The sequence below is a fragment of the Emys orbicularis genome, chromosome 4 (assembly GCF_028017835.1).
Source record: "Emys orbicularis isolate rEmyOrb1 chromosome 4, rEmyOrb1.hap1, whole genome shotgun sequence".
Classification (NCBI taxonomy): domain Eukaryota; kingdom Metazoa; phylum Chordata; order Testudines; family Emydidae; genus Emys; species Emys orbicularis.
This window is the reverse complement of record NC_088686.1, coordinates 72,629,141-72,653,552: the sequence shown is the minus strand read 5'-3', so window position 1 is coordinate 72,653,552 and position 24,412 is coordinate 72,629,141. Positions and strand designations below refer to the sequence as shown.

The 24,412-nt window shown below is 41.9% G+C and overlaps 1 protein-coding gene across 1 annotated transcript in view; it reads left to right on the top strand.

Annotated features, from left to right (window-relative positions):
- Positions 1-24,412, top strand: part of PALS1 (protein associated with LIN7 1, MAGUK p55 family member) — a 139,887-nt gene that overhangs the window by 95,219 nt on the left and 20,256 nt on the right. The window contains exons 4-9 of the mRNA XM_065402729.1: positions 4,316-4,393; positions 7,242-7,388; positions 8,216-8,377; positions 13,587-13,664; positions 18,842-19,025; positions 20,680-20,751. Of these exons, the coding sequence (XP_065258801.1) occupies positions 4,316-4,393; positions 7,242-7,388; positions 8,216-8,377; positions 13,587-13,664; positions 18,842-19,025; positions 20,680-20,751 (721 nt within the window). The remainder of the gene's footprint in view (positions 1-4,315; positions 4,394-7,241; positions 7,389-8,215; positions 8,378-13,586; positions 13,665-18,841; positions 19,026-20,679; positions 20,752-24,412) is intronic.

The following is a 24,412-nucleotide window of genomic DNA, read 5'->3' as shown; positions in this document are numbered from 1 at the left end:
ACTGATGGATGTCACCAGGCCATGGTGCAGCTGACCTCCCTCAAACCTCAGGGCTCTGCAAAGAAGGGAAAAAACCCATATTCAGCTCTGAGCTGGGTCATTACCATCCTTCTTGAGATCTTTGTTAGATCCCCTTGGCTTGATCTCCCCAAAACACCTCAGTGGAGATGCTCTGAGGGTTCACCAGTGTTCTCAATACCAAACTGTGATTACTTCCTTTTGGGCTCAGTGTCTCTTTGGCAGCTAGGTGCTGTGGGAATCTCTGTCCTGGGGCTTCTGCTTTGGTGCTAATGGATTTTTGACTCTGCTGTGGGGATGCCAGCTTCATAGATTCCAAAGTCAGTACGGACCATTGTGATCATCTAGTCTGACCTTCTGTATAACAGGCCATAGAACTTTCCCAAAATAATTCCTAGAGCATAAATTTTCGAAAAACATCCAATCTTGATTTTAAAATTGCCAGTAATGGAGACTCCATCATGATCATAGGTAAATTATTCCAATGATTAATTACCCTCGCAGTTAAAAAAAAATATGCTTTATTTCCAATCAACACTGTACTCTTTATCAAACAAACTTGTAATCTCATCAAATAATGACATCAAGTTAGTTTGACAGGATCTATTTTCCATAAATCTGTTAATTAGTATTAATTCTAATTCGAGTCCCATATCAGCGGCTGTATTATCTTGCCCAGGAATGATGACTGACAGGCGTGTAATTACTCAGGTCATCCTGTTTACCCTTTTTAAATATTGATGAAACAATAACTTCCGGTGTTCCAAGACTCACTGGAAAACAACATTCACTGTTCAGCAAACTCCTCAGTCAGCTCTTTTAAAACTTGGATGCAGATTATTTGGACCTGCTGATTTTAAAATGTCTAACTTCAGTAGATGCTGTTCAATATTTTTCTGATATACTAGTGGAATGGAAAGTGTTGTCATATCTTATGACTACATCTATTTTTCCCCTCAAATACAGAACAGAAATATTAATTGAACATTTCCTCAATTCTACTATTTCCATGTAGTAATGAACCGATATCATTGTAAGGATTCTTTTTGAGCCTATTATTCTTGAAAAAAACCCTTATTGTCCTTAACCCTGATGACCATAAAGTTCTCCTTATGGTCCTTGGCTGCCCTTACCAATTTTTTACAATTCCTGGCTTCTGATTTATATTAATTACTATCAATTTCTTCTTTTTGTTATATACTATTTTATTGTTTGTTTATAGCTGCCTTCACTTTCCCTCTAAACCAGGTCAGTTTTTTTTAACCAAGATGGCTTTCTTCCTTGATTTGTAGGTTTGTGGCTTTTTTAAGATCTAAGAAAGTGTTTATAAACAATTCCAAATTATCCTTCACATTTTTCTGATTAAATTCTTCCTCACAGCTGATCTGGCTCATAATTTTCTTCAGCTTTGTGAAATTATCCCTTTCAAAGTACCGAGTGTGTGTGTGTGTGTGTGTGTGTGTATATTTTATTGGTCTGTACTTTATTCTGTTTTCACATTATAAATGTGATCAGGTCTTGTATGTAAGCTACCATTAATTTTTAGTTCTGTGATCAGTTCCTCTTTCTGACAAGATGATGTCTAATATAGAATTCCCCCATGTTGACTGCAACACTTTGAGTTAGGAAATTGTCCTCTGTAATATTTAGAAATTCCAAGGATGTTTTAGCATTGGCAACATCAGACCTCCAGCACATCACTCAAATTGAAGTCCCCCATGATCACACAGCTTTTTTCCCCCCACACACATTAAAGATAGGTAAATAAGGAGCCAGTCATCCTGTTCAGAAGTGTGATTTGGTGCTCTGTTGCAGACACCAACCAATACCCCATCTGGTGTTTATTTGTTAGGATATTGATCCGTAAGCATTCAGGATTTTCTTCCAAGTTATCAGTGACTAGGAAACAGGTAATGCCATTTTTGACATCGTGTCACTCCCTCTTCTCTTTTGTCTACTTGATCCTTCCTGAATAGGTTATGACCATTTATTTCAGGGGTTGCCAACCTGTGGCTCTGGAGCCACATGCGGCTCATCAGAAGTTAATATGCAGCTCCTTGTATAGGCACCAACTCCGGGCTGGAGCTACAGGCACCAACTTTCCAATGTGCCGGGGGATGCTCGCTGCTCTGCCAGAGGCCCTGCCCCCACTCCACCCCTTCCTTGAGCCTGCTGTGCCCTCGCTCCTCCCCCCTCCCCCAGAGCCTCCTGCACACCACAAAACAGCCGATGGGGAGGGAGGGGGAGGCGCTGATCGGCGGGGCTGCCGGGGGGTGGGAGGCGCTGGGAGCAGGGGGTTTGGGAGCTGATCAGGGGGCTTCTGATGTATTACTGCGGCTCTTTGGCAATGTACATTGGTAAATTCTGGCTCCTTCTGAGGCTTGGGTTGGCCACCCCCGATTTATTTTAACATTAAATTTATTTATTTTAACATTTAACATTTAACCAGTCATGTGAATCATCCCTCCATATTTTTCTGGTGGCCACACCCTGCCCACTCGCACCTTTCTCTAGATGTTGGAATGCCACCCTGACCTCTTGTCTCTGGCGATTAAGAACAGCAAGGCCTCCTCTGACTTCCTCTTCCTTTTTGATTGTTTGGTGGCCAGCTCCTTTCTTCCTTGAACCTGGGGCACAGATGTTCCCTGAACCTTGCTATCTAGGAACTCCTCACCTTCTCTGATTCTCAGTAGTACCTCTACTTGCCTCTCCAATCCAGTAATCTTTTCCTCCAGCACAGCCACCAACCTGCACTTCATGCACAGGAAATCTCTTCTGGCTTCAGGCTGGAAAGAAAACATGGCACATCCATTGCTGGCCATCTTGAAATCACACGGAGCTGAACCTGGAAGGAAAGCCTCTTTCGTTCCCTGTCTAAACTCTCTCTGAAATTCTTCTATTAGGTAACTCTGTTAGCGGCTCTCATGTACACCTAACAAATTACTTTTTATACCAAGTATCCCTGCTTAGCTCAGCTCTGCCTCTCACTACCATGGAGGATTAACTACTTGGAGACTTTAAACAACAAGGCTGATCAAAGCTCCAAGGGCATAGCCATGTGGCCCTTACCATGGGACCAGATATGAGAGAGGACCTCCTAGCACTGCTGCAGGTGCTCTTCATAATCAAACCTTGCACTAGAACTTCCTGGGACGTTGTTTCGCTGGACCAATCATCTTTCTCTTTTTCTTAGTGCTTCTGGGTATCAGACCCTCTACCACCACCTTCTGATAAGTCATCAGCAAGAGTGGAGGATGAAAGAATAACCCAAAAGTTGGAAGAGAGCAGTCTCTTGATCCTAAAAGGGGGAAGGCACTTGCAATGACATTTCAGTCACTTTCACCTGACTTTTCAAGGTCATCAGTGCTTCTGAACCCATATATTTTTATGTTCTCAGAAAAGGATGAGACTAGGAATAAGGGCCATGGATGGAACCCCCTTCAGCCTCCTCACCAGATAAGGGCAGCCTTACTGCTTTGTCTTTCCCTCTGAGCAATGGCAGGTCAGGACCTGGTAGTCAAGATGGCATGAGATTTACATATTCTTTCGACAGCTTTCCCAAGTAAATCTCGTAAGCTTTTTGACATCCTGAGTTGGAGAAGAAAAGGGCAGCCCTCCCTGTCAACAGGGATTTTTCAGAGCCAGATGAGGAAGTCTGATGACTCTGTCAGGGTCTGAGAGAAGGTTTTGACCTGGACTGTTGAAACCCTGCATCAGAACCATTGTTTTTCTGCTGCCGGTGGAAACAGCAGTTTGAACAAAGTAAGACCGTTTTCCACTCCTAGGGAAAAGGAGTCTAAGCAGTTTAATAAATTAATAATCTGGAATTTTCTGTAACTCAAGAGTCACCCAGATGGACACCTTAGACATGTCTGTAATGGTATGCTGTTGTTTGGTAAATAGGCTACCTTTTGTGGGCATGTGTACTTTTTTTTTTTTTTTTAATGACTGCCCTCCTTTTACAGATCTTAATCTTTTATTCATTCCCTATTGTAGCCTAGTCCATCAGTAATCTCTGCTCTTGTCACTCTAATGTGACTGGATAACAGCCTAGATAGAGAGGCACTGTTCCGATTTGACATATTAGAATAGTTCATGTATTCTCATTGCATAAATGTCTTATTTCTTAAGAGTTTTGTATAAATATATTGAGGCAGAGTAACAAATATACAGATTTGCTTTGTTTCTCTCAGTAAAATAGCTAGTTTCATTTAGTTATCTTTAAGAAAGAAACCTTAAGTCAGAGCTAAATTAGCCCACTGTGCAAAGCAGATTTTCACTGTTTGGTCTCTTTTAGGTACAGTGTGTTTTGAAACCCAGTCACCAGAAAGATGGGCAGGAGCTTAGTGCTTTGCTGAATGCCCCTCACATTCAGGTAAAATTAGACAAAGCTGGTACTGTGCAATCTACATCATGTAGATTTTAAAAATGTTTTTGTGTGTTTTATTTCTTGCAGACACCTTAAAAACACTGGTTTGAAACTTGTTTCTTAAGGCTAAAAACTGAGTGTTCCTAGTATATATGGAAAATCTCCATGTGATTGAAAAACGAAAACTTGTGTTTCATGGGGGACAAAATTCTAACTTCCTGCTACTAATGAAATTTGCTATTAAAATGAAATGCACACTTGGGGTTCAGTGCCACCCACCAGTCTTCAGGTGTACTTAGTTGCATACCTAGTAAGCCAACCTTCAGTGTTTATGCACAAAGCAGAAGATTGACTTTAAACATAACCATTGGAAGAGCGAAGCTGCGCTGGGTGCGTGGGTATATAATACAGTATTATTTTCCTCTGCATTGTTGCCCAAAAACTCAATCAGAATTGGGGCTCCATGGTGCTAGGCACTGTATAAACACATAGGAAGACAGACTTTTGCCCCATACAGTTTACTATCCAAAATTACAAAAAAACAAGGGAAGGGAAAAAAGTATGGCATACAAAGTGAACAGGGAGATAAAGGCTTATGTGGAGGGAGAGTGAGACTGGCAACAGAGGGCCTGTGATGGGAAGCAGCTAAGATAAGTTAAAGGCAAACAGGCATTCATCAAATGCAAAATAATGTCCAGAGTTAAGATGGATTTAAAAAAAAAAAAAAAAGGGAGGGGAGGGGTTGCTGCTATTGGTGGCGTTGGGGTGCTGTGGAAGTATTAACTGAATAGGGGGCCCTGGCTGAGTGTAATCGTTCTCTGCCGCGTCTGGCTGTTTTGGGGGAATCTTTGCTGTTCCTTTGGGCTGACTGCTGGAGCTTGGAGACTGTGGAGTGGGGTGGTCTTATTGGGAAAGAGTTCCTTTTCCTTCCCAACTCTTCTCCCCCTCTCCCCTTAAAAAAGTGTGCTGGGAGTGTGGGGGAGTCTGAAACAATAGGAATAAATTCCAGCATATATCACTACTGTACAAACAAGAATTGACAACTAGTGAAATTTACAGTTGTCGGTTACAGAAGAATGTGGTTAATTGCTTGCAGCTTATAAGTAAAACAGCTTCTACTGCACTTCTTGGCAAAGATTTAATAGTAGAGTGCTACAGTGAGGTCCCTTTTTATTAAAACTTCATTACATTTTAAAAATATATATATTTAATAGTATACGCTGAACAAGGCCAAGTTTACTCTGACAAGCTGCACTTACATTTTGTGGCAGAGTCCCTAATTTTTGCAGTGCTTTAATGGAAATGATCAAAATACAGTGACAGCTTCAAACGTTAAAATTGGAGGGTTTGTATTTAATTATATATGAAAATGAATTCAAGTGTTAGTTCTAATGACAAAATCAGTTTATTTTATGTTATCAGTGTATGTTCAGTAAGCTACAGATTGACAATGTTGTCATCTTTAGGTTCAAAGTTAACATATAAAGTAAAATGGGGTATTGAGACCCCTCAGAGCCATTGATTCAGACTGTCAGCAAACTCAGGAGGACAGCACAAGATTAGTTTACATTCACTTCATGTTTTCCAGGTTATCATTGCAATCATCTCACAAAACTGAGTGACCAGGCAACAAAATGGCAAATGAAATTCAGTGTAGATAAATGCAAAGTAATGCACGGAAAACATAATCCCAACTATACATATAAATTAGCTGTTACCACTCAAGAAAGAGATCTTGGAGTCATCATGGATAGTTATCTGAAAACATCCACTCAATGTGCAGCGGCAGTCAAAAAAGCTAACAATGTTTGGAATTATTAGGAAAGGGATAGATAATAAGACAGAAAATATCACATTGCCTCTATATAAATCCATGGTATGCCATGGTATGCCCATATATTGAACACTGTGTGCAGATGTGGTCGCCCCATCTCAAAAAAGATATATTGGAATTGGAAAAGGTTCAGAAAAGGGCAACAAAAATTATTAGGGGTATGGAACAGCTTCCATATGAGGAGAGATTAATAACACCGGGACTTTTCAGCTTGGAAAAGAGACAACTGGGGGGATATGATGGAGGTCTATAAAATCATGGCTGGTGTGGAGAAAGTAAATAAGGAAGTGTTATTTACTCCTTCTCATAACATAAGAACTAGGGGTCACCAAATAAAATTAATAGGCAGCAGGTTTAAAACAAACAAAAGGAAGTATTTCTTCACACAACACAAAGAGTAACCTGTGGAACTCTTTGCCCAAAGGTGTTGTGAAGGCCAAGACTATATTAACAGGGTTCAAAAAAGAGCTAGATAAGTTAATAGAGGATAGGTCCATCAATGGCTATTAGCCAGGATGGACAGGGATGCAAAACCATACTCTGAAATGTCCATAGCCTGTTTTCCAGAAGCTGGGAATGGGCAATAGGGGGTGAATCACTGCTCTGTTCATTCCCTCTGAAGCACCTGGCATTGGCCACTGTCAGAAGACCGGATACTGGGCTAGATTGACTATTGGTCTGACCCAGTATGGCCCTTTTTATGTTCTTAATCATAAGGGCTAGAATATTAGCTTTTTTAAAAACTAAGATTCTGAAGTACACTTTCGTAGCAAGGGTGAATTCTGCAGCTGCGGAATATATCTGGCTCTCACTATGAATTAGTATAGTTAAAACTTAACCATGCTATTGTGATAGATCATCTTTAGGATTTTTTAATTCGTTTACTAGATAATTTGCACAATTTTCTAACTTGCAATGGGTATCCTACTTAGTACAAATTAGTGAATTTCTGTTGTGCTTCATGTAGGTATGAAAAGCATGATTTCCTTAAACTGCATTGTCTGTTTTGTTTAACACTAGGCACTTTTATTAGCTCATGATAAGGTTGCAGAGCAAGAAATGCAGCCAGAGCCAGTGACAAATGAAAAGGTTTATGAGAACTTTGGCCTGTATGGAGGGGAGACAGTGAAAATAGTTCGCATTGAGAAGGCACGAGATATTCCATTGGTAAGTATTGTTACTTTGACAGCAGATCCCTTTCTCTGGAAGAAAATGAGGCTAGGACTGTCCAATTTACTTTTATTCTTCCAGACTCCCTTGTGGGGAAAGTTGTCCTAATAGTAGTGTTCAAACTTTTTTTTTACATTATTATTAATTATTATTATGATGATTATTGAGAGAGAGGTGTTCTCTTCATAGGTGAAGTAGGACAAAAAAAACTTTCCCCCCCCCTTTTTCAGGTCATTATTAATGTTTTGGAATTTTATCATGGATATGCGGTTTAAACTTGGAGCTAATAGTAATTTTGGTTCATGAAATAACAAATGTTTATGGGTGATGCAGATTTCTTATACTGAGGCTATATTAATTTATTCTAATACAGAAACCTAAATTGCTGCCATTTAGAGCAAAGTCAGTAGTATATCTGTTGAAAAGTTAATGGGATTGAAAGAAGGCCTTCCTAAAGAAGGCAGTATCTCAGGATTTGCTGAAACTGAGTTTTAATCCTTGCTGTGCCAACAACTGCATTTTTGACCTTTGTCATGTTCTGTTTTTCATGTTCTACATAAACATATTTGGAAAAAAGTTGTTTAAAAAATTTCAGTCATAATGTACAACTCAAATTTAATCACTGTTGAGCAGATTAGAAGTTCCTCTTTCTGCTTTATGAACTGAAAATCTATTTTTAAGTCAAAGCTTTAGATGTGTTCATCTAAGTTTGTTTTTCACTTGTAGTATATGAAATTTTATCCACTGGTTTAAAATATATGCAGTATATATCCATGAGTTTCATATTTGTTTTAAATTCAGATTAACTATTTGCAATTGTATAGGGTGCTACAGTGCGCAATGAAATGGATTCTGTCATCATTAGTCGAATAGTGAAAGGGGGTGCTGCAGAGAAGAGTGGGTTATTACATGAAGGGGATGAAGTTCTGGAAATTAATGGCATTGAGATTCGTGGAAAAGATGTTAATGAAGTTTTTGACTTGCTGGTAAGTGCGTGCTCCCCCACCCCCCCAGAATCTTAAAGTTGCTACTCCTTTAAAAAAAAAAAAAAAAAAAAAAAAAGTTGGATCCAAACATCATCATTAAAATTTTAATTAGTTGCTAACTTTAATTAAGAAATGTATTTGTTTTTTATAACATTGTTAGACCTAGAGAATTTTTTCACATCTGGTCTTTTGTTGGCAAGTCAGACAAAGCAGTGTTTTAAGAGGTATGAAAATAGTTGTCTGAAGAATGTAGTCCTTCAGAGTCTCCAGATCTCGATGGTCATCTTCATTAGGCTTCTATTCTCAGAAGTCCAAGCACTCAGTAAACCAGTCTCACCTACATCAGAGGAGTCTGTGGTCTTTCTCTTCAACGTTACCCACTTCAGCCTCAAATGGTTCTGCCTCCAAGCAGCAAATTTGAAGGGGTGTGATAGCATGCCATGCCAGACCTGATTAAGACCAGTCTTTTGTGTCCTTCCTTCCTTCAAGGATCATTTTGTTCCAATTTTTGTCAGCAATGATATTTCTAATTTCTTTGTCACAGTAATCTCAGGAGTGTCTTGTAACGATGTGAGAAAATTCAGTAGATCAATTAGATGGAAGTGTGATTTTGAAGCTGATGGGTAGCTTCTTAACTTCATTAAAAGTGGTAAAAATGTTCAGTATCACTTTTATTAATACGGCAACTGAAAAGATTTTTGAAACTGGAGGATAATCGCATTAGTAACCTGGGATAAATTAAAAGTCCACTTAGGCCAGGTCTACACTACCGCGGTAGTTCGACAGCTGGCAATCGAAGTTCCGGGTTCGATTTATCGCGTCTGGTCTGGACGCGATAAATCGATCCCGGAAGCGCTCGCCGTCGACTGCGGTACTCCAGCTCGGCGAAAGGAGTACCGCGGAGTCGACGGGGAGCCTGCCTGCCGCGTGTGGACCGCGTCTGAACCGCGGTAAGTTCGAACTAAGGTATGTCGACTTCAGCTACGTTATTCACGTAGCTGAAGTTGCGTACCTTAGTTCGAATTTGGGGGTTAGTGTAGACCAGGCCTTAGAAGTTACTTGCATATTGGCACAGAAGCCGATCAAATGTGCCCCTCTCAGCCACTCACTAGACTGCTGTGAAGGGACCCAAAACCAGGGCCCCAGGTACTTTAAGCCTCTGGAGCCTAAATGGAGCCCAGCCATGCCCCAGTGTGTGGGGTCCTTAAGCACATTCTCAGAGCACAGACCCTCTGTCTGGTACCCCCTCCTGAGAGCTGGAACCCATTGTCTAGCTGCCTATCCCCCTGAATGAATAGTGGCCCATCAGATTCTCCTGAAATTTAAACACACCCTCTCCCAGAATCCCACCAAAGATTTTGAGCCTTCTGGGTTGGGTTACTGTTTACTCTGTCAGGAGCCCTGTTGTAGGTGCAGTTTCCTCACCATCCCAGGGCATCATTTGAGCAGGGTTCAGAACTATCAAATCCATCTGCTGCAGGACATGGCTTGGGTTCCTGAAACATGAATACTTATTTCCTGATCTCGCCTCCTGTGACCTTGGTCCAACTGTTCTTTTTCTTCCTCCTGCTCCAGCTTCCTGTGTGTTTCAAAGCAACGTCATTAACATTAAATATTCCCCATTGTCCCTGGTCTGGGGAAGACATGGCACAATCTTGCCAGTTCATGGTAGATACACATACAGAGGCTTTCCTTGATACAGCAATTTGATGATACATTTCATAATATCATTTCATAAGGTATATAGACAGAACTCCAAAATCATCACACCTGCCAGTAGCAGAGTGAAGGATTCTAGCTTCCCCTACAAGAAAAGACTGCTTCAGTTATAGATGGAGCTGGTAACTGGTGTCTATAGTTAAGATTGCCTAACAGTGTCCATTGTAAATCCCTGTTATAAATTGCTTATAACTTAAACTTTAACTGTTTAGGCTGTAACTTTCAGCCTGAATCTTGTCTGCCTCTACCTGAATCTTTTTTTTCCGAAAGTTTCAGCTAAAACTGTTTATCTCTTTGAGAGATAATTTAGAGAAGAGTACATTTGTCCAAGTTTAAAGAAAAATCTTACAACCATTTGATTCAAAAGCTCTTAAACATCCATACTTTTGTAGCAGGGACTTGAAATTTGTTGGGGGTGGGGCTCAAGCGAGGGACATCATTTGTCCTCCCTGCAAATTCCGTCCAAAGTTATCCAAGTTATAAGCCTCTGAAAAATCAGTTTGTACGTGCTTAATAGAGGTTTAAAAGACTTTGGCAATAGTGTGTTCTGAAGATTTTCTGCGAAGAACTTACTCCATACTCACATAGCTCCTACCAGGTGGAGTCATATAATGGAAGATTGAATGTAGTATTGTGTAACTAAAGACTATATAATATTGTTATACACACAAGGGACCCGAGTTAGGGTTACATGGGCAACCTTAATGCTAGGATTTCTTAACTTTTGAGTGCTTGACTTCGCAACCTTTTAACATAGTTTTATTTATAATAATTTTCTGTTGTTTTTTCAACTCTAACTTTACAATCATTCAGCAGCTAATCCATGCAACATTTACAGAAGATAAATTTATTATCCTCATTTCACAAAAGGCCATACAACAAATCAATGTAATTTAGGATAGAATTCAGGAATTCCTGGCTCTAAGTCCCATGGAAGGGTCAGCTGAACTTTTTCTGTATAAATGAGCTGCACGCACTCACTCCATGCATTACTTTCATAAGACGTGATTGGGCAAACATAACTGAGTGTAGTGCTTGCTACACCGTGTAAATCAAGTCCTAAGAACCCCATTGTCGCAATAATTTACACACACCGTTTATTTTAAGCACTGTGAGTTGACTTGTCAGTCAGTGGAACTACGTGGTGTGTAAATTGAAGTGTATATTTACAGGATTGGGACTGTAAGCTCTTTAGGGAAAGGACTTTGCTGACTTTCTTTATAGGACTGAGCACAGTATCAGTGTTTAACAATTAAATATTTTAGTTGTTAGTGATATAATTTCTATGGATGATGGTTTTGTGCCTTGACAGGTGAGGAAAATACTATAAATTTGTTTATGTACTGTGACAAAGTTCCTCCTCTATCTTGGTGGGTCCTGCGCTTATTGGCGGATTTTCTTGCCTCAGAGATTCACCATGTGGGTTGGGGAACAGCCCAGAGACCTTCCCCTCTGGAAGAACCCACAGTCCAGGTTAATTGGGAGGTTTGGGGGGAACCCGGGCCCGCCCTCTACTCCGGGTTCCAGCCCAGGGCCTTGTGGACTGCAGCTGTCTATAGTGCCTCCTGTAACAGCTGCATGACAGCTACAACTCCCTGGGCTACTTCCCCATGGCCTCCTCCAAACACCTTCCTTATTCTCACCACAGGACCTTCCTCCTGGTGTCTGATAACGCTTGTGCTCCTCAGTCCTCCAGCAGCATACCCTCTCACTCTCAGCTCCTTGCGCCTCTTGCTCCCAGCTCCTCACACTCGCACCACAAACTGAAGTGAGCTCCTTTTAAAACTCAGGTGCCCTGATTAGCCTGCCTTAATTGATTTTAGCAGCTTCTTCTTAATTGGCTCCAGGTGTCCTAATTAGCCTGCCTGCCTTAACTGGTTCTAGCAGGTTCCTGATTACTCTAGTGCAGCCCCTGCTCTGGTCACTCAGGGAACAGAAAACTACTCATCCAGTGACCAGTATATTTGCCCTCTACCAGACTCCTGTACCCGACTGGTCTGGGTCTGTCACAGTACATTTTGGTAATGTTTCAGTATAAGCAAGCATTCTCTTTACACTTATAATTAGAAACACTGTTTTATAACTAAAAGAAATTTGAGTTCACCATGAACATTTTCATCTTTGTTTTAGCTCCTATATTTCTTTTCCATTATCGACTGACTTATTAACAACTCAGAAGAGAGTGGCAGAATTGTAATCCTTGTAGTTCTCTAATTCCCCCATCTTTTTCTCAATAAAGTTGTATAGAGAAAATAATTTGTATGCACAACCAAGCTTTCTAGGCTTCCATCATCTGGAGATAATAGAATATCAGGGTTGGAAGGGACCTCAGGAGGTCATCTAGTCCAACCCCCTGCTCAAAGCAGGACCAATTCCCAACTAAATCATCCCAGCCAGGGCTTTGTCAAGCCTGACCTTAAAAACATCTAGGGAAGGAGATTCCACCACCTCCCTAGGTAACCCATTCCAGTGCTTCACCACCCTTCTAGTGAAAAAGTTTTTCCTAATATCCAACCTAAACCTCCCCCACTGCAACTTGAGACCATTACTCCTTGTTCTGTCATCTGGTACCACTGAGAACAGTCTAGATCCATCCTCTTTGGAGCCCCCTTTCAGGTAGTTGAAAGCAGCTATCAAATCCCCCCCCCTCATTCTTCTCTTCTGCAGACTAAATAATCCCAGTTCCCTCAGCCTCTCCTCATAAGTCATGTGTTCCAGCCCCCTAATAATTTTTGTTGCCCTCCGCTGGACTCTTTCCAATTTTTCCACATCCTCCTTGTAGTGTGGGGCCCAAAACTGGACACAGTACTCCAGATGAGGCCTCACCAATGTCGAATAGAGGGGAATGATTACGTCACTCGATCTGCTGGCAATGCCCCTACTTATACAGCCCAAAATGCCGTTAGCCTTCTTGGCAACAAGGGCATACTGTCGACTCATATCCAGTTTCTCGTCCACTGTAACCCCTAGGTCCTTTTCTGCGGAACTGCTGCCTAGCCATTCGGTCCCTAGTCTGTAGCAGTGCATAGGATTCTTCCGTCCTAAGTGCAGGACTCTGCACTTTTCCTTATTGAACCTCATCAGATTTCTTTTGGCCCAATCCTCTAATTTGTCTAGGTCCCTCTGTGTCCTATTCCTACCTTCCAGCGTATCTACCACTCCTCCCAGTTCAGTGTCATCTGCAAACTTACTGAGAGTGCAGTCCACGCTATCCTCCAGATCATTAATGAAGATATTGAACAAGATCAGCCTCAAGCTCTTTAGTCTTTCTTACTATGTCACTTTTCTGTAGTAATGCATGTATATTGGGATCATTATAAATCTTAACCCACGTAATGATATAATGATGCATTTGATTATAGGGCCTGGATTTTCTTGGAATTTGTATTGCACTTTGAAAACAGTAAATGTTATTTATTGGAATCCCTAATTCAAACAATCAGTCAGGTATTTATGCTGTAGATTACTGGAGTCTTGTTTTTTGTTACAGGCTGACATGCATGGCACTCTGACATTTGTGCTGATACCCAGTCAACAGAGCAAGCCGCCTCCTGCCAAGGAGACAGTTGTAAGTGAAATTTATGTTAATCTTACAACTATTGTTTTTCACCCAGTGCTTACAAAGGTCTGTTGTGGGTCATTTTACAGGATGAAACAAAAGAAATTGATTTAGACCTCAAAGATTTGAGTAACACTGCTGAAAATAATCACAGGTGACTGCCTAGGGCAGTGGTTCTCAAGCAGGGGTCCGTGTACACGGAGATCTTCCAGGGAGTACATCAACTCATCTAGATATTTGCCTAGTTTTATAACAGGATACATAAAAAGCACTAGCGAAGTCAGTACAAACTAAAATTTCATCCAGACAAAATGAAAAAGTAAGTAATTTTTCAGTAAATAAGTGCGCTGTAACACTTTTTTGTATTTTTTTGTCTGATTTTGTAAGCAAGTAGTTTTTAAGTGAGGTGAAACTTGGGGGTACGCAAGACAAATCAGACTCCTGAAAGTGGTACAGTAATCTAGAAAGGTTGAGAACCATTGGCCTTGAGAATTCCACCAAAATGTGATCATTTGTGCTCAGTTTATGGCCTTGTCTATGCTTGCAGCGACATATAGAGTATATGTAACTACACACCACAATGAAAGACTTTTAGTGGGAGGAGGCAGTGGAGTCTTTCACTGAGGCAGGGAAAGGCTCCAGCAGCTCCCTGATGCTGGAATCTTTTACTGCAACAGGGAGGCAGCAGGACCCTACACTGCTAAAAATAGTGCAGACATGGGAGGCCCTGCTTGGGCATGTAGAGAGCTATGCAGGCTATATATGCTAGAGTTCTGGCATGTCTGTACTCTACTCACCTAAGCAGTGTCTCACCATCTACACCGCTGTTTATACCTGTGCTAGCTGGGCATCCAGCGTCTGTACTCTACATGCTGCTGCAAATGTTGACCTACCCTATATAGCATTACTTACTGTCAGTCACTAAACATATACAAGTAAGAAATGCTAAATCTAGAGATGCTTGTTCTGAAATTTTCTGAAGTTCTATATCTTTTTTTCCTTTTGAGACTATCCATTTGTCCATTACAGATAGGGGGTGGAATTAAAAAGTGGTGGGTTGTGCCTTAACTTGCAAAACTTATCTGAAAAAAAAAAAGCAGTAAATTGAAGATCTTTCTAAAATGTCTGTCTCTAGCTAACGGTGTTCTTGAGTTATCTTTAACTTGGACTATAGCAGCTTACATAAGGCGTTATGCAACATTTATTCAAAGATGAACAAAACCTTTAAATTGCAATAACATGGTGGGAGACTGATAAGCAAGTATCAGAGGGGTAGCCGTGTTAGTCTGAATCTGTAAAAAGCAACAGAGGGTCCTGTGGCACCTTTAAGACTAACAGAAGTATTGGGAGCATAAGCTTTCGTGGGTAAGAACTTCACTTCTTCAGATGCAAGAAGTGAGGTTCTTACCCATCTGAAGAAGTGAGGTTCTTACCCACGAAAGCTTATGCTCCCAATACTTCTGTTAGTCTTATAGGTGCCACAGGACCCTCTGTTGATAAGCAAGTGTCACTTATAATGAAACCTCATCTATAATTCAGTAAAAATGAAATCTGTTATCTTTAATGCATTCCTATGGAGTTGTACTACTTTTATAATGAAACACAAATCTAGTTACAAGGAATTTTGGTCATTTGACGCTGACCAATCAGAATAGTTAATACTGCATTCACTACTCTTTTTATGTGCCTGTAGATTTTTTTGCTGTCATTGAAGGTCAGTAAAAGTAACCTGAGACCTATAATTATCACCTTAATCCAGTTTAAATTTCCAAAATATTAGTAAAACATCTTTCTGGGGGCTGAGCAGAAAAACCCAGAAAAATGACAAAGAATAAGTGTTCTTTAAAAAAAAAAAAAAAATCAGAGAGAGCTTGTGAAATCATAAATAAATGATCAGTGATCTGTAAATTTGGCACTGATGTGACCACTACTGGACTATTATGTCCACAATTTAAGAAGGATGTCGATAAACTGGAGAGGGTTCAGAGAAGAGCCACAAAAATTACTAAAGGATTGGAAAACATGCTATAAACTGATAGTGAGAGACTCAGTGAGCTCAATCTATTTAGCCTTACAAAGAGAAGGTTAAGGGGTGACTTAATCATATGTTGTAAGTACCAGCAGGGGGAACAAAAATTTGATAATGGGCTGTTCAATCTAGCAGAGAAAAATATAATAAGATACAATGGCTAGAAGTTGAGGCTAGACAAATTCAGACTGGAAATAAGGTAACAAAATTTTTAACACTTATCAACCATAGGAACAATTTACCAAGGATTGTGGTGGATTCTCCATCACTGGCAATTTTTAAATCAAGTTGGATGTTTTTCAAAAAGGAATTAATTCACAGAAGTCCTGTGGCCTGTGGTATGCAGGAAACTAGATCACAGTGGTCCCCTCTGGCTTTATAATTTATAATCTGTCCATTTTTTTTCCTTACATATAGCCATCATTGTGTTGAAAACTGTAATTCAGACAGTAATAAAACTCTGCTACTAATGAAGTGATCTCTTCCCCAAAAACATTATTCGACTATAAGCAGGTTCCACTGCACATACAATACTGCCTCTAAGGATTTTCTTTACCTTCATAAAAATAGGCAATTGACTGCATTTTCACATTCTGTAAAAGGAGTGTGTGTTCTCAGTTCTTCTCACCAACCTTGTCACCATGTATGGAACTACTGCATGTATTCTGTGACTATAATTCTTATTTAAATTTTTACGTAGTAAAAAACAGTTGTCTAATGGAAGATGGATGCTGCAGCAGCTGCAGTGTGAAGTGAGATTTTTGTTTTTGTTTTGCCACGTAACTGACTAATATTACTTTGGTAAACTCCCTTCATTAATATAGATAGAGGCATGCTTTTCATCATACTAAAGTCCATAGTCTATCGTGGACTTTCAAACTGTTTGCAGCTTGGAGACAGGGTCAGACCAATCAACCTTCCTGCCAGTGACTATGCCCCTCCTCTGACGAGCCCACTAGTTTCATTTTTGCCTTCACAGAAATGGGTGCATGGTTCCAGGCCTTCCTGTCTTCAGAGCTTTTTAAAAAGACTTTTTTCCTATTTAAGGAACTAATTTGGCTTCAAATTCTCAAATTGTATTCCAGAATTACCTCTTTTTGGCAAAGGGAATAGATTCCTTCCTTCCCAAAGATACTGTAGCAGTTGAAACCCCTGTTTACCTATATAGAATGCAGCATGGGGGGGAAAGCAAAAATGTGTGCCTCTTGTACCACTCCCTTCAGCTGTCTTAGTGGGGAGTTTTGCCTTGTCGGTGGGCAGGATCTAGACTTTTCACAAGTTTAGTGCTCCTTAGCAGAAAGCTAACAGAATTCCCTTAGCACAGTAATTTTTGGCCCTACAGATATGTAGTCTGTCATGCACTACCCATGACAGACTACATATACCTCTGCCTAGGCCAGTTCCTTCTTGACCACACCTAGAGAAGAAACTCCCTGCTGTGATTAGTCTTGTGTGGCTATTATAAGAACAGGCAAATCTATTATACTTGTTAGCTAAATTCCTTATTAATTTGGCTGACACCTGGGTTTTGTGCTCTGTGACACCTAGCTTTGTGATGCAGTGTACATTTTCCAGTGCTTCGGGCTGTCCGCTTAGAGGGCCTCGATGTTCGGTTGCTGTAATGTTAGTGATTTGGTACATTTATTCTTGGCACACCTTTTCAGCACACTTAATTTCAGTTCTCTGCCACCTTGGGTATCCTGGATTTTACTCATCCATGCTTTAGCCTTCTTCACCTTATCATATATTCCTTATGTGACTGATGCACCTGGCTCAACCAGGCCTGTGTGGCCAGTGGCAGCTGTAGAAGGCCTTTGCCCTGGTTGATTTTCCTCCAAAGAGAATTACCAGGAACTCAGAGAAATTATCCATTAGGGTGTAGACTTTGCCTTATGTCAGGTGTGAGCACCCTTTAATGCAGGGTATGGCTGCAAAGGCTGCTACTCTGAGTGGATTCCTTCAGCTTGGCTGCAGACATCTAATTTGCAGCAGAAGAAATTCAAGGACCTGCTATATGCCAAAGAGAACCTGTTTGGGGAGCAGATGCAAGCCTCTTTACAGAGGGGGAAAATAACACACACACTAGTGTCTTGGGCCTGTGTCGTATCCCTCGTGGCCCTCATTTAAAAGATGCAAAGGAAAAGTTTCTCTTTTTATAAGCCATCTACAACTGATTTCAAAGGATCCCAACTCCAGGGTGGTCACCTCATCAGCTGCAGAAGTTGACTGGTTCTAAGCCTAGTTCCTACAAGCAGCAAAAGCTGTAGGTTCCAGAATGTGTACCCTATGTGCTACTTTCAGTATCCTGCCAGGATATCCCCGCTAGGAGCAAACTTAAAAGCTTTTTACACCTAGTCGTCCCTGGCCACCTTGGACACATGGTGCAAGTTCAGTTCGGCGAAGCAGCTAAATCAGGCTTTCAGGAATACTTCCAGGTTGTCAGTGCCCAAGAATGATCTCTGTCTTCTAAGTATCAGGAAAAATGCTTCAGGAAATCCAGTCCCTCCTGGCAAAGACCGTCGTCAATTTGTGCCACATCGTGAAAAAGGAAATGGATTTTATTCTAAGTACTTCCTGATAAGCAAAAAAGCCAGGAGGACCCTGACCCTTCCAGGAGCTCAAGGAATTAAATCAGTATCTGGTCAGAGAAAAAAATCTGAGCTAAGGGAGTTGTATAGGCTTTGTGATAAGAAGTGCTAACACAAGAATCAGAGTCCAGTGTAATGATGTCTTCAGAGAAGCAGAACTACAGATAAGTAGTCTTCCCTTTTAGCCAAAATTAAGTAGCAAAATTAGGAATTTGCGTTTAAAAGTGCTACCAAAACCCCTACGTGTGTCTCCATTAACTGGATTGAATTATTTCACCTCAGTGTTTTAGGTGCATAGTCATTTGTATGAAAGGATTTTCATGCCTTCATCTTCAGTTTCTAAACTTCCCCCAAATTGGTAGTTTTATTTTCCCCATCATTATAGATACATTAGTAGTGCCGTCCATACCTGCATACAAGAGACTGACTCAAAAATTGAAATTGCAACTTGTCACAAATTTTTTTTTCTTTTGTTTCACAGCCAAAGGGAGAGAATGTTTTAGGGGACATGAATCTTTGGAATTACTAAATATTTTTTCCCTTTTATTTTTATATCTCTTGTTTCCTAGATACATGTGAAAGCACATTTTGACTATGATCCTTCTGATGATCCTTATGTACCTTGCCGAGAGTTAGGTCTGTCTTTTCAAAAGGGAGATATACTCCATGTGATCAGCCAAGAAGATCCAAACTGGTGGCAGGCCTACCGAGATGGAGATGAAGACAATCAGCCTTTGGCAGGCCTTATCCCAGGTACAGTGCAATGTAACCAAAAACACAGATGTGCAGAAGTTTTGAGGTGCCATTGTTTGGAATACAAGCCACTACAGCAAGTGAAAAAGTCTTGAAAGAGACTTTTATATCCTGGAGTTTGGCTGGTTAAATGTCCATCTGTTGCTTGAATTTCTTTTGAGCAGAGAGAACCACTATGATGGTTTTATGATATAAAAATTAATTTACATGTTCAAAAATAGTTACCTATTTCTTAGCAAGCAGGTGTTAATTTTCTCATAGATAGGCATCCACTGGTATGTCTGCCAATCACAGATTAGACCTGATCATTCCACCAGTTTCTTCTTTTTTCCCTTTGAGTTCAAATTTCCTCTGCTGTCTGCTACAGCAACACTTGCACTTTAACCCCAGTTTACTCTTCCGCCCTCTGAGAAAGCAAATTTAGGCTCAGTAAATACAGAGAGCAGTAGATAGAGAAATTCCTCTTTCAAACTGCTGGGAGCCTCAGATTAATTGGATTTTCAATCATTGGAACCAGTGTTCACCTTCCATTGTGGAGCATCAGCAAGAGAGTTATTTATTAAGATCTTATCTGTTACACCCGTGCAATGCAAATCCATTGGCAGCAATATGGTGAACAAGAAATAATTTTGAAGACAGGTGTTTCACAAGTGTGACTTCATTACTTTGTGATGTTTGCATGAGATGAAAAGGAACCCAGTTTGATTCTTTAAGTCCAGGCTGATTTTGCAGGGCTGGAATTTATTTGGGGAAAAAAACACAAAACACATTTTTTACTTGCAAACTGAGCATATTTAATATGAAAATCATTGAGAAACAATGCCATTCTTCTATAATTGCTCTTCAAAAGAGAATTGCTCAGAGTGATACTAAGGATACACTCCTCTTCCTTGAGAGGTATATGTTGGGAACGCTACAGCAGGGGTTTTCAAACTGGGGGTTGGGACCCCTCAGGGGGTTGTAAGGCTATTACCTGGGGGGTCGTGAGCTGTCAGCCTCCCAAGCCCCGCTTTGCCTCCAGCATTTATAATGGTGTTAAACATATAAAAAAGTGTTTTTAATTTATGGGGGGCTGGGGTCACACTCAGAGTCTTGCTACGTGAAAGGGGTCACCAGTACAAAAGTTTGAGAACCACTGCGCTACAGTGAGTGACAGTTTTCTAAATAACTTTCTCCTTTTATAAGTGTTTGCATGGTACTTCTCAAAGAGCTGAATCCTTCCATTTAAGAATCATAGACGTTAAAGATGGAAAAATCATATTGGATCATCCAGTCCCTGTCCAAATATCCCTTATTTTGAAGGATTACACTTTAGTCAGTTACCTACGTTCCACACAAATTCACCATCTCCTTACTTTCATTGTTTAAAATTATATACATTAACTGTAGTAATGGAACTGAGATTATAGAAAGTTATTTACCCTAAAAGAATGCATTCCATAGATTTAAGTTTCATGTATGACACATTGTCCCTCATTTTGGATCTTTGTCACACAGTGTGTATCACTTGGGCCGTAGCAGATTGAGAGGTATGATAATGCAGTTGTGTAATTCTGAGAAATTAGTTAAAGAAAACTGGCATCTCGCCTGTCAAAGGAAATAGGCATTGTTTCCCAATGCCAACTGCTTTAATGTACCTTTTTTGTACATTAAGGAAAGAGCTTTCAACAGCAAAGAGAAGCAATGAAGCAAACCATAGAAGAAGACAAGGAGCCAGAGAAATCAGGTTGGATATATATTCTAAAGAAAATTTCTGAACTGTTGTACCAATGTTAATTCAAGTGGTGTCTCTGATGTTTTGGTATCAAAGGCCCTTTCACATGCTTTTTCACACGTACGCTTTTTTGTACAGCGTGGCTTCTTTCAAGGTTATGCTCTACCAGCTCCATAATGGATTTTAACTTTGCCCTGAACTTAGATACCAGTTCAATTACAGGTTGCCCTTCTGAGTCATTGTTCCCTTCCCATGAATCTGACCAGATCTAGTGGGCCCTCTGACCTTTCTTCTGTATAAGAAATTGAAGAGGCAAACAAACAATAGGTAATGCAATAGCATGTCCCAGTCCCTTGCCTTTTTATGTACATACACTGTTAGCATGAATTTGAGTGTCCCATTAAATCTTTCAACCCATTTGTTTCTGGGTGATATGGGGTAGACTTTAATTGTTTTAGCCCACATCTTTTAAACAGTTGAGAGAATATGTGGGATGTGAAATTGGACCCATGAACTGGCAGTATTTCTTTTGGAAAAAACACTCTAACAACTGTGAAAATGAGTGCAATTGCCACTGTTTCTGCGTCTGTATTAGAGAGGGCCACTGCCTCTGGGTATCTGAGGTAGCAAAGTCAGACCACCAATATATATTTTTTTCCCATTTTTGGACAGCTTAGGGAATGGACCAATAATGTTCATGGCAACCCTATGGATTGCTTCTCCCTTTACAGGTAATGATGCATTGTGGCTTTGCAGAGACCTGTAGTCTTTTTCCACTTATGCAGGGAGCTGCACCCCCATTTGCCCAACCCCCATGCATCCAAACCCCCTCATATCCAGTCCCTTCCACTGAGCCTCACCCCCAGCACTCGGGAACCCCCCCGCCCCCTCAATGAGCCCCACTCCCCTGCACCTGGACCACCCCAATGAGCCACCTGCACCTGGATCCCCACTCCACCGAGCCCCAACCAGCTGCATCTGGATCCACGCCGCACTCCCCCAGCATCTGGACCCCCCACTGAGCCCCCCAGACCCAGACCCCCCTGCTGAGCTCTATCCCCCCCCCATACCCAGACCCCCCAACTGAGCCCCAACCACCTTCACCTGGACCCCCCTGCAGAGTCCCATTACCATTGGACCCAGAACCCACCAACAAGCCCCTGTGAATCCAGGTCCCCCCCCGCACCCAGATCCCCCACTGAGCTTCCTGCACCCAGATTGCCCCACACCTGGATACCCCCACACTAAGCCCCTCCACACTTGGATCCTGCCTTGCTGAGCCTGCCTGCCCACACGGAGGGGCAGGGCCGTGGGGTGTTTCTGGGGCAGGCTCAGTCCTTGTGCTGTGTCGGGGTGGGTGCAGCCTCACCACTGAATTCGTTTCCCGGGGGGAATGAGGGGGGAGGAGCTGCACAGTGATTTCCCACCTCTGTGCAGCCAGTGGCCTGTGCTCCCCACTTCCATGCTGGAGCCTCCACATTTATTTGACAAATAAAATTTGCAGAATTTTGCAATATTGTGCGCAGAATTTTTATTTTTTGGCACAGAATGCCCTCAGGAGTACCTATCCCCACCCTCAGGTTATCAGGAATTGAAAGAAAGGGAGATGGGTTTCAAGGAGGTCACAGCAGGCAGGCACCACCTACTTAATGGTTAATATGGCATTAAAACTACAGAACTACTGTGTTGGGAACATCTCTGAGACAGGGCAAAGCGCGCAATGAGTTTGCATGCTACTCCCCTATCCACTGTTGCCCCCATTCCCCCTTCTGTTCAGATGGGGGGAGGCACATGGGGGAGCTGATCTCTCACCCATTTATCTCCTGTGCACCTGCCTGGAACCAAGCGAGTGAAGCTTCTGAGCCAGGGGAGCAGGGAGGACCCTTACCTGCTGACCAGGAAAGGGGACACAATTTAAAGGTCCACCTGCCTCCCCCCCCCCCCCCCCAACAACTTAAGTCACTCCTCCCCCTTCCCAGGCAGCCTCCCCCTGTGGGAAAGCCGCTGTTTCTCTACTACCTCTCCTTGCAGAGCTGAAGCAGCAGCCCCTCCCTATAGCTTCCAGCTATTCGTTTGCCTCTCCACAGGGGAGGGGGAGAGGGCTCGGCAGGCAAACCCTGGCAGAAAACTGGGGGGGGTGGTATGTGACCCTGCATGCCCCCATCTGGGACACAGGCAAGCCCCCATCTGGGACACAGGCAAGCTGCTGGCACACACATCCCTTCCCCTCCCCCTCTGCTCAACCTCAGCCACCCATCCCAGAGATCTGATCAGGAGCTTCTTCAAGCGCAGCCCCACTCGCCATGGCTTCTAACACAGGGAGCCCTCTGTCCAGGGAGAGTGGGGAGCCTTTGACACCCACCTCTGCTGCTCTCACTGGAGGAATTACCTGACTGAGTGTCTAGTCAAGCTGCAGCTTGGGGCTGCCCTCTCCAGCAATGTCTCTCTCTCTCTCTCCCTGGCTGGCTGGCTGCCTCCCTAAGCCCAGGTGGCTCTTGATCGGCAGGTCAGGTCAGGTGGGAGGTATCAAAGGCGTCTCCTTCAGTACACTGCCCTGGGCGATTGCCCTGAGTGCCCTAGTCACAGGCTGACCCTGCAGGTCAATGCGGTGAAAACCTGGGGTGCCGTTATAAGCAGGGCACCTTTCGAGCAGGTGCATCCCTTCCCCCCCCCCCCCCCCACTGCTCTGCTGTCGTGCTGCTCCTGCTCCCTGCCTTGGAGCCAGCCCTGACCAGCTGCTCCTGGGAGCTTTCCTGTCTGCTGGGGAGAGGGGGGATGCTGATGTCAGGGTGTCCCCCCACCCTTGCCCATGTACCCCATCTCCACAGAGGGGGGGGGGGGGGGACAGGGCTCAGGAGTGAGATGGCTTAGGAGTGAGACAGTGTGTGTGTGTGTGTGTGTGTCTCACTCTCACACACACACACGCGCACACACACACACACACACACCCCCAACACATATTTGTATTATTATTACTTCTTGGTATTTCCTGCAATGCACGTAGTCTCTGTAATTTTATTCTTTCAAAGTTGTTAAGGATTAGAGTGCTATTCTTTCAGTTTTTTGACTGGTGTGTGCATTTCATAATTTTATTTCTCTCATCTTTACATTTAATTCTTTGAGTAATGAGTTCTAAAATGCCTAACCTGTCCTGGCTGGAGTAATTATCATTATTACTTTTATCATCATATTGTGCTTTGTCATTCATTATTTAAAGTGGTACAATCAAATAATAGTATCCTTCTATAATGTAAATTTAGCTTGTACTAACCATAGCAGTGCCAGTTTAAAAAACATAAGCTAAACACATAACTTTAGACACTGGGCAGATGAAGGTTGCTTATTTTCAAATTATATTTTTAGTTGTAGCTGTAAAATAACTTAAAATTTGCTTGAAAGTAAATGCAGTTCCAACTATGATACCAATAGCAATGATGGACTCAAGTGCTGGTGAGTCATGTACATTATTATGATCAGTAAACATAAATACCAAAATCATTAGAAAAACAAATTCCCTTTCTTAATAAAAGAGGGGGGGGGGAAACCTTAATCACATATGTTAAAATTAAGTATGTTTTTAGTGGAATGAAAAACAACTGACTAAAATAGAGTAGATAATGGCAGTAACACAGTGTGTGTCAGTTTGAGAAAGTAAGCAGATTTTATTTCTTTT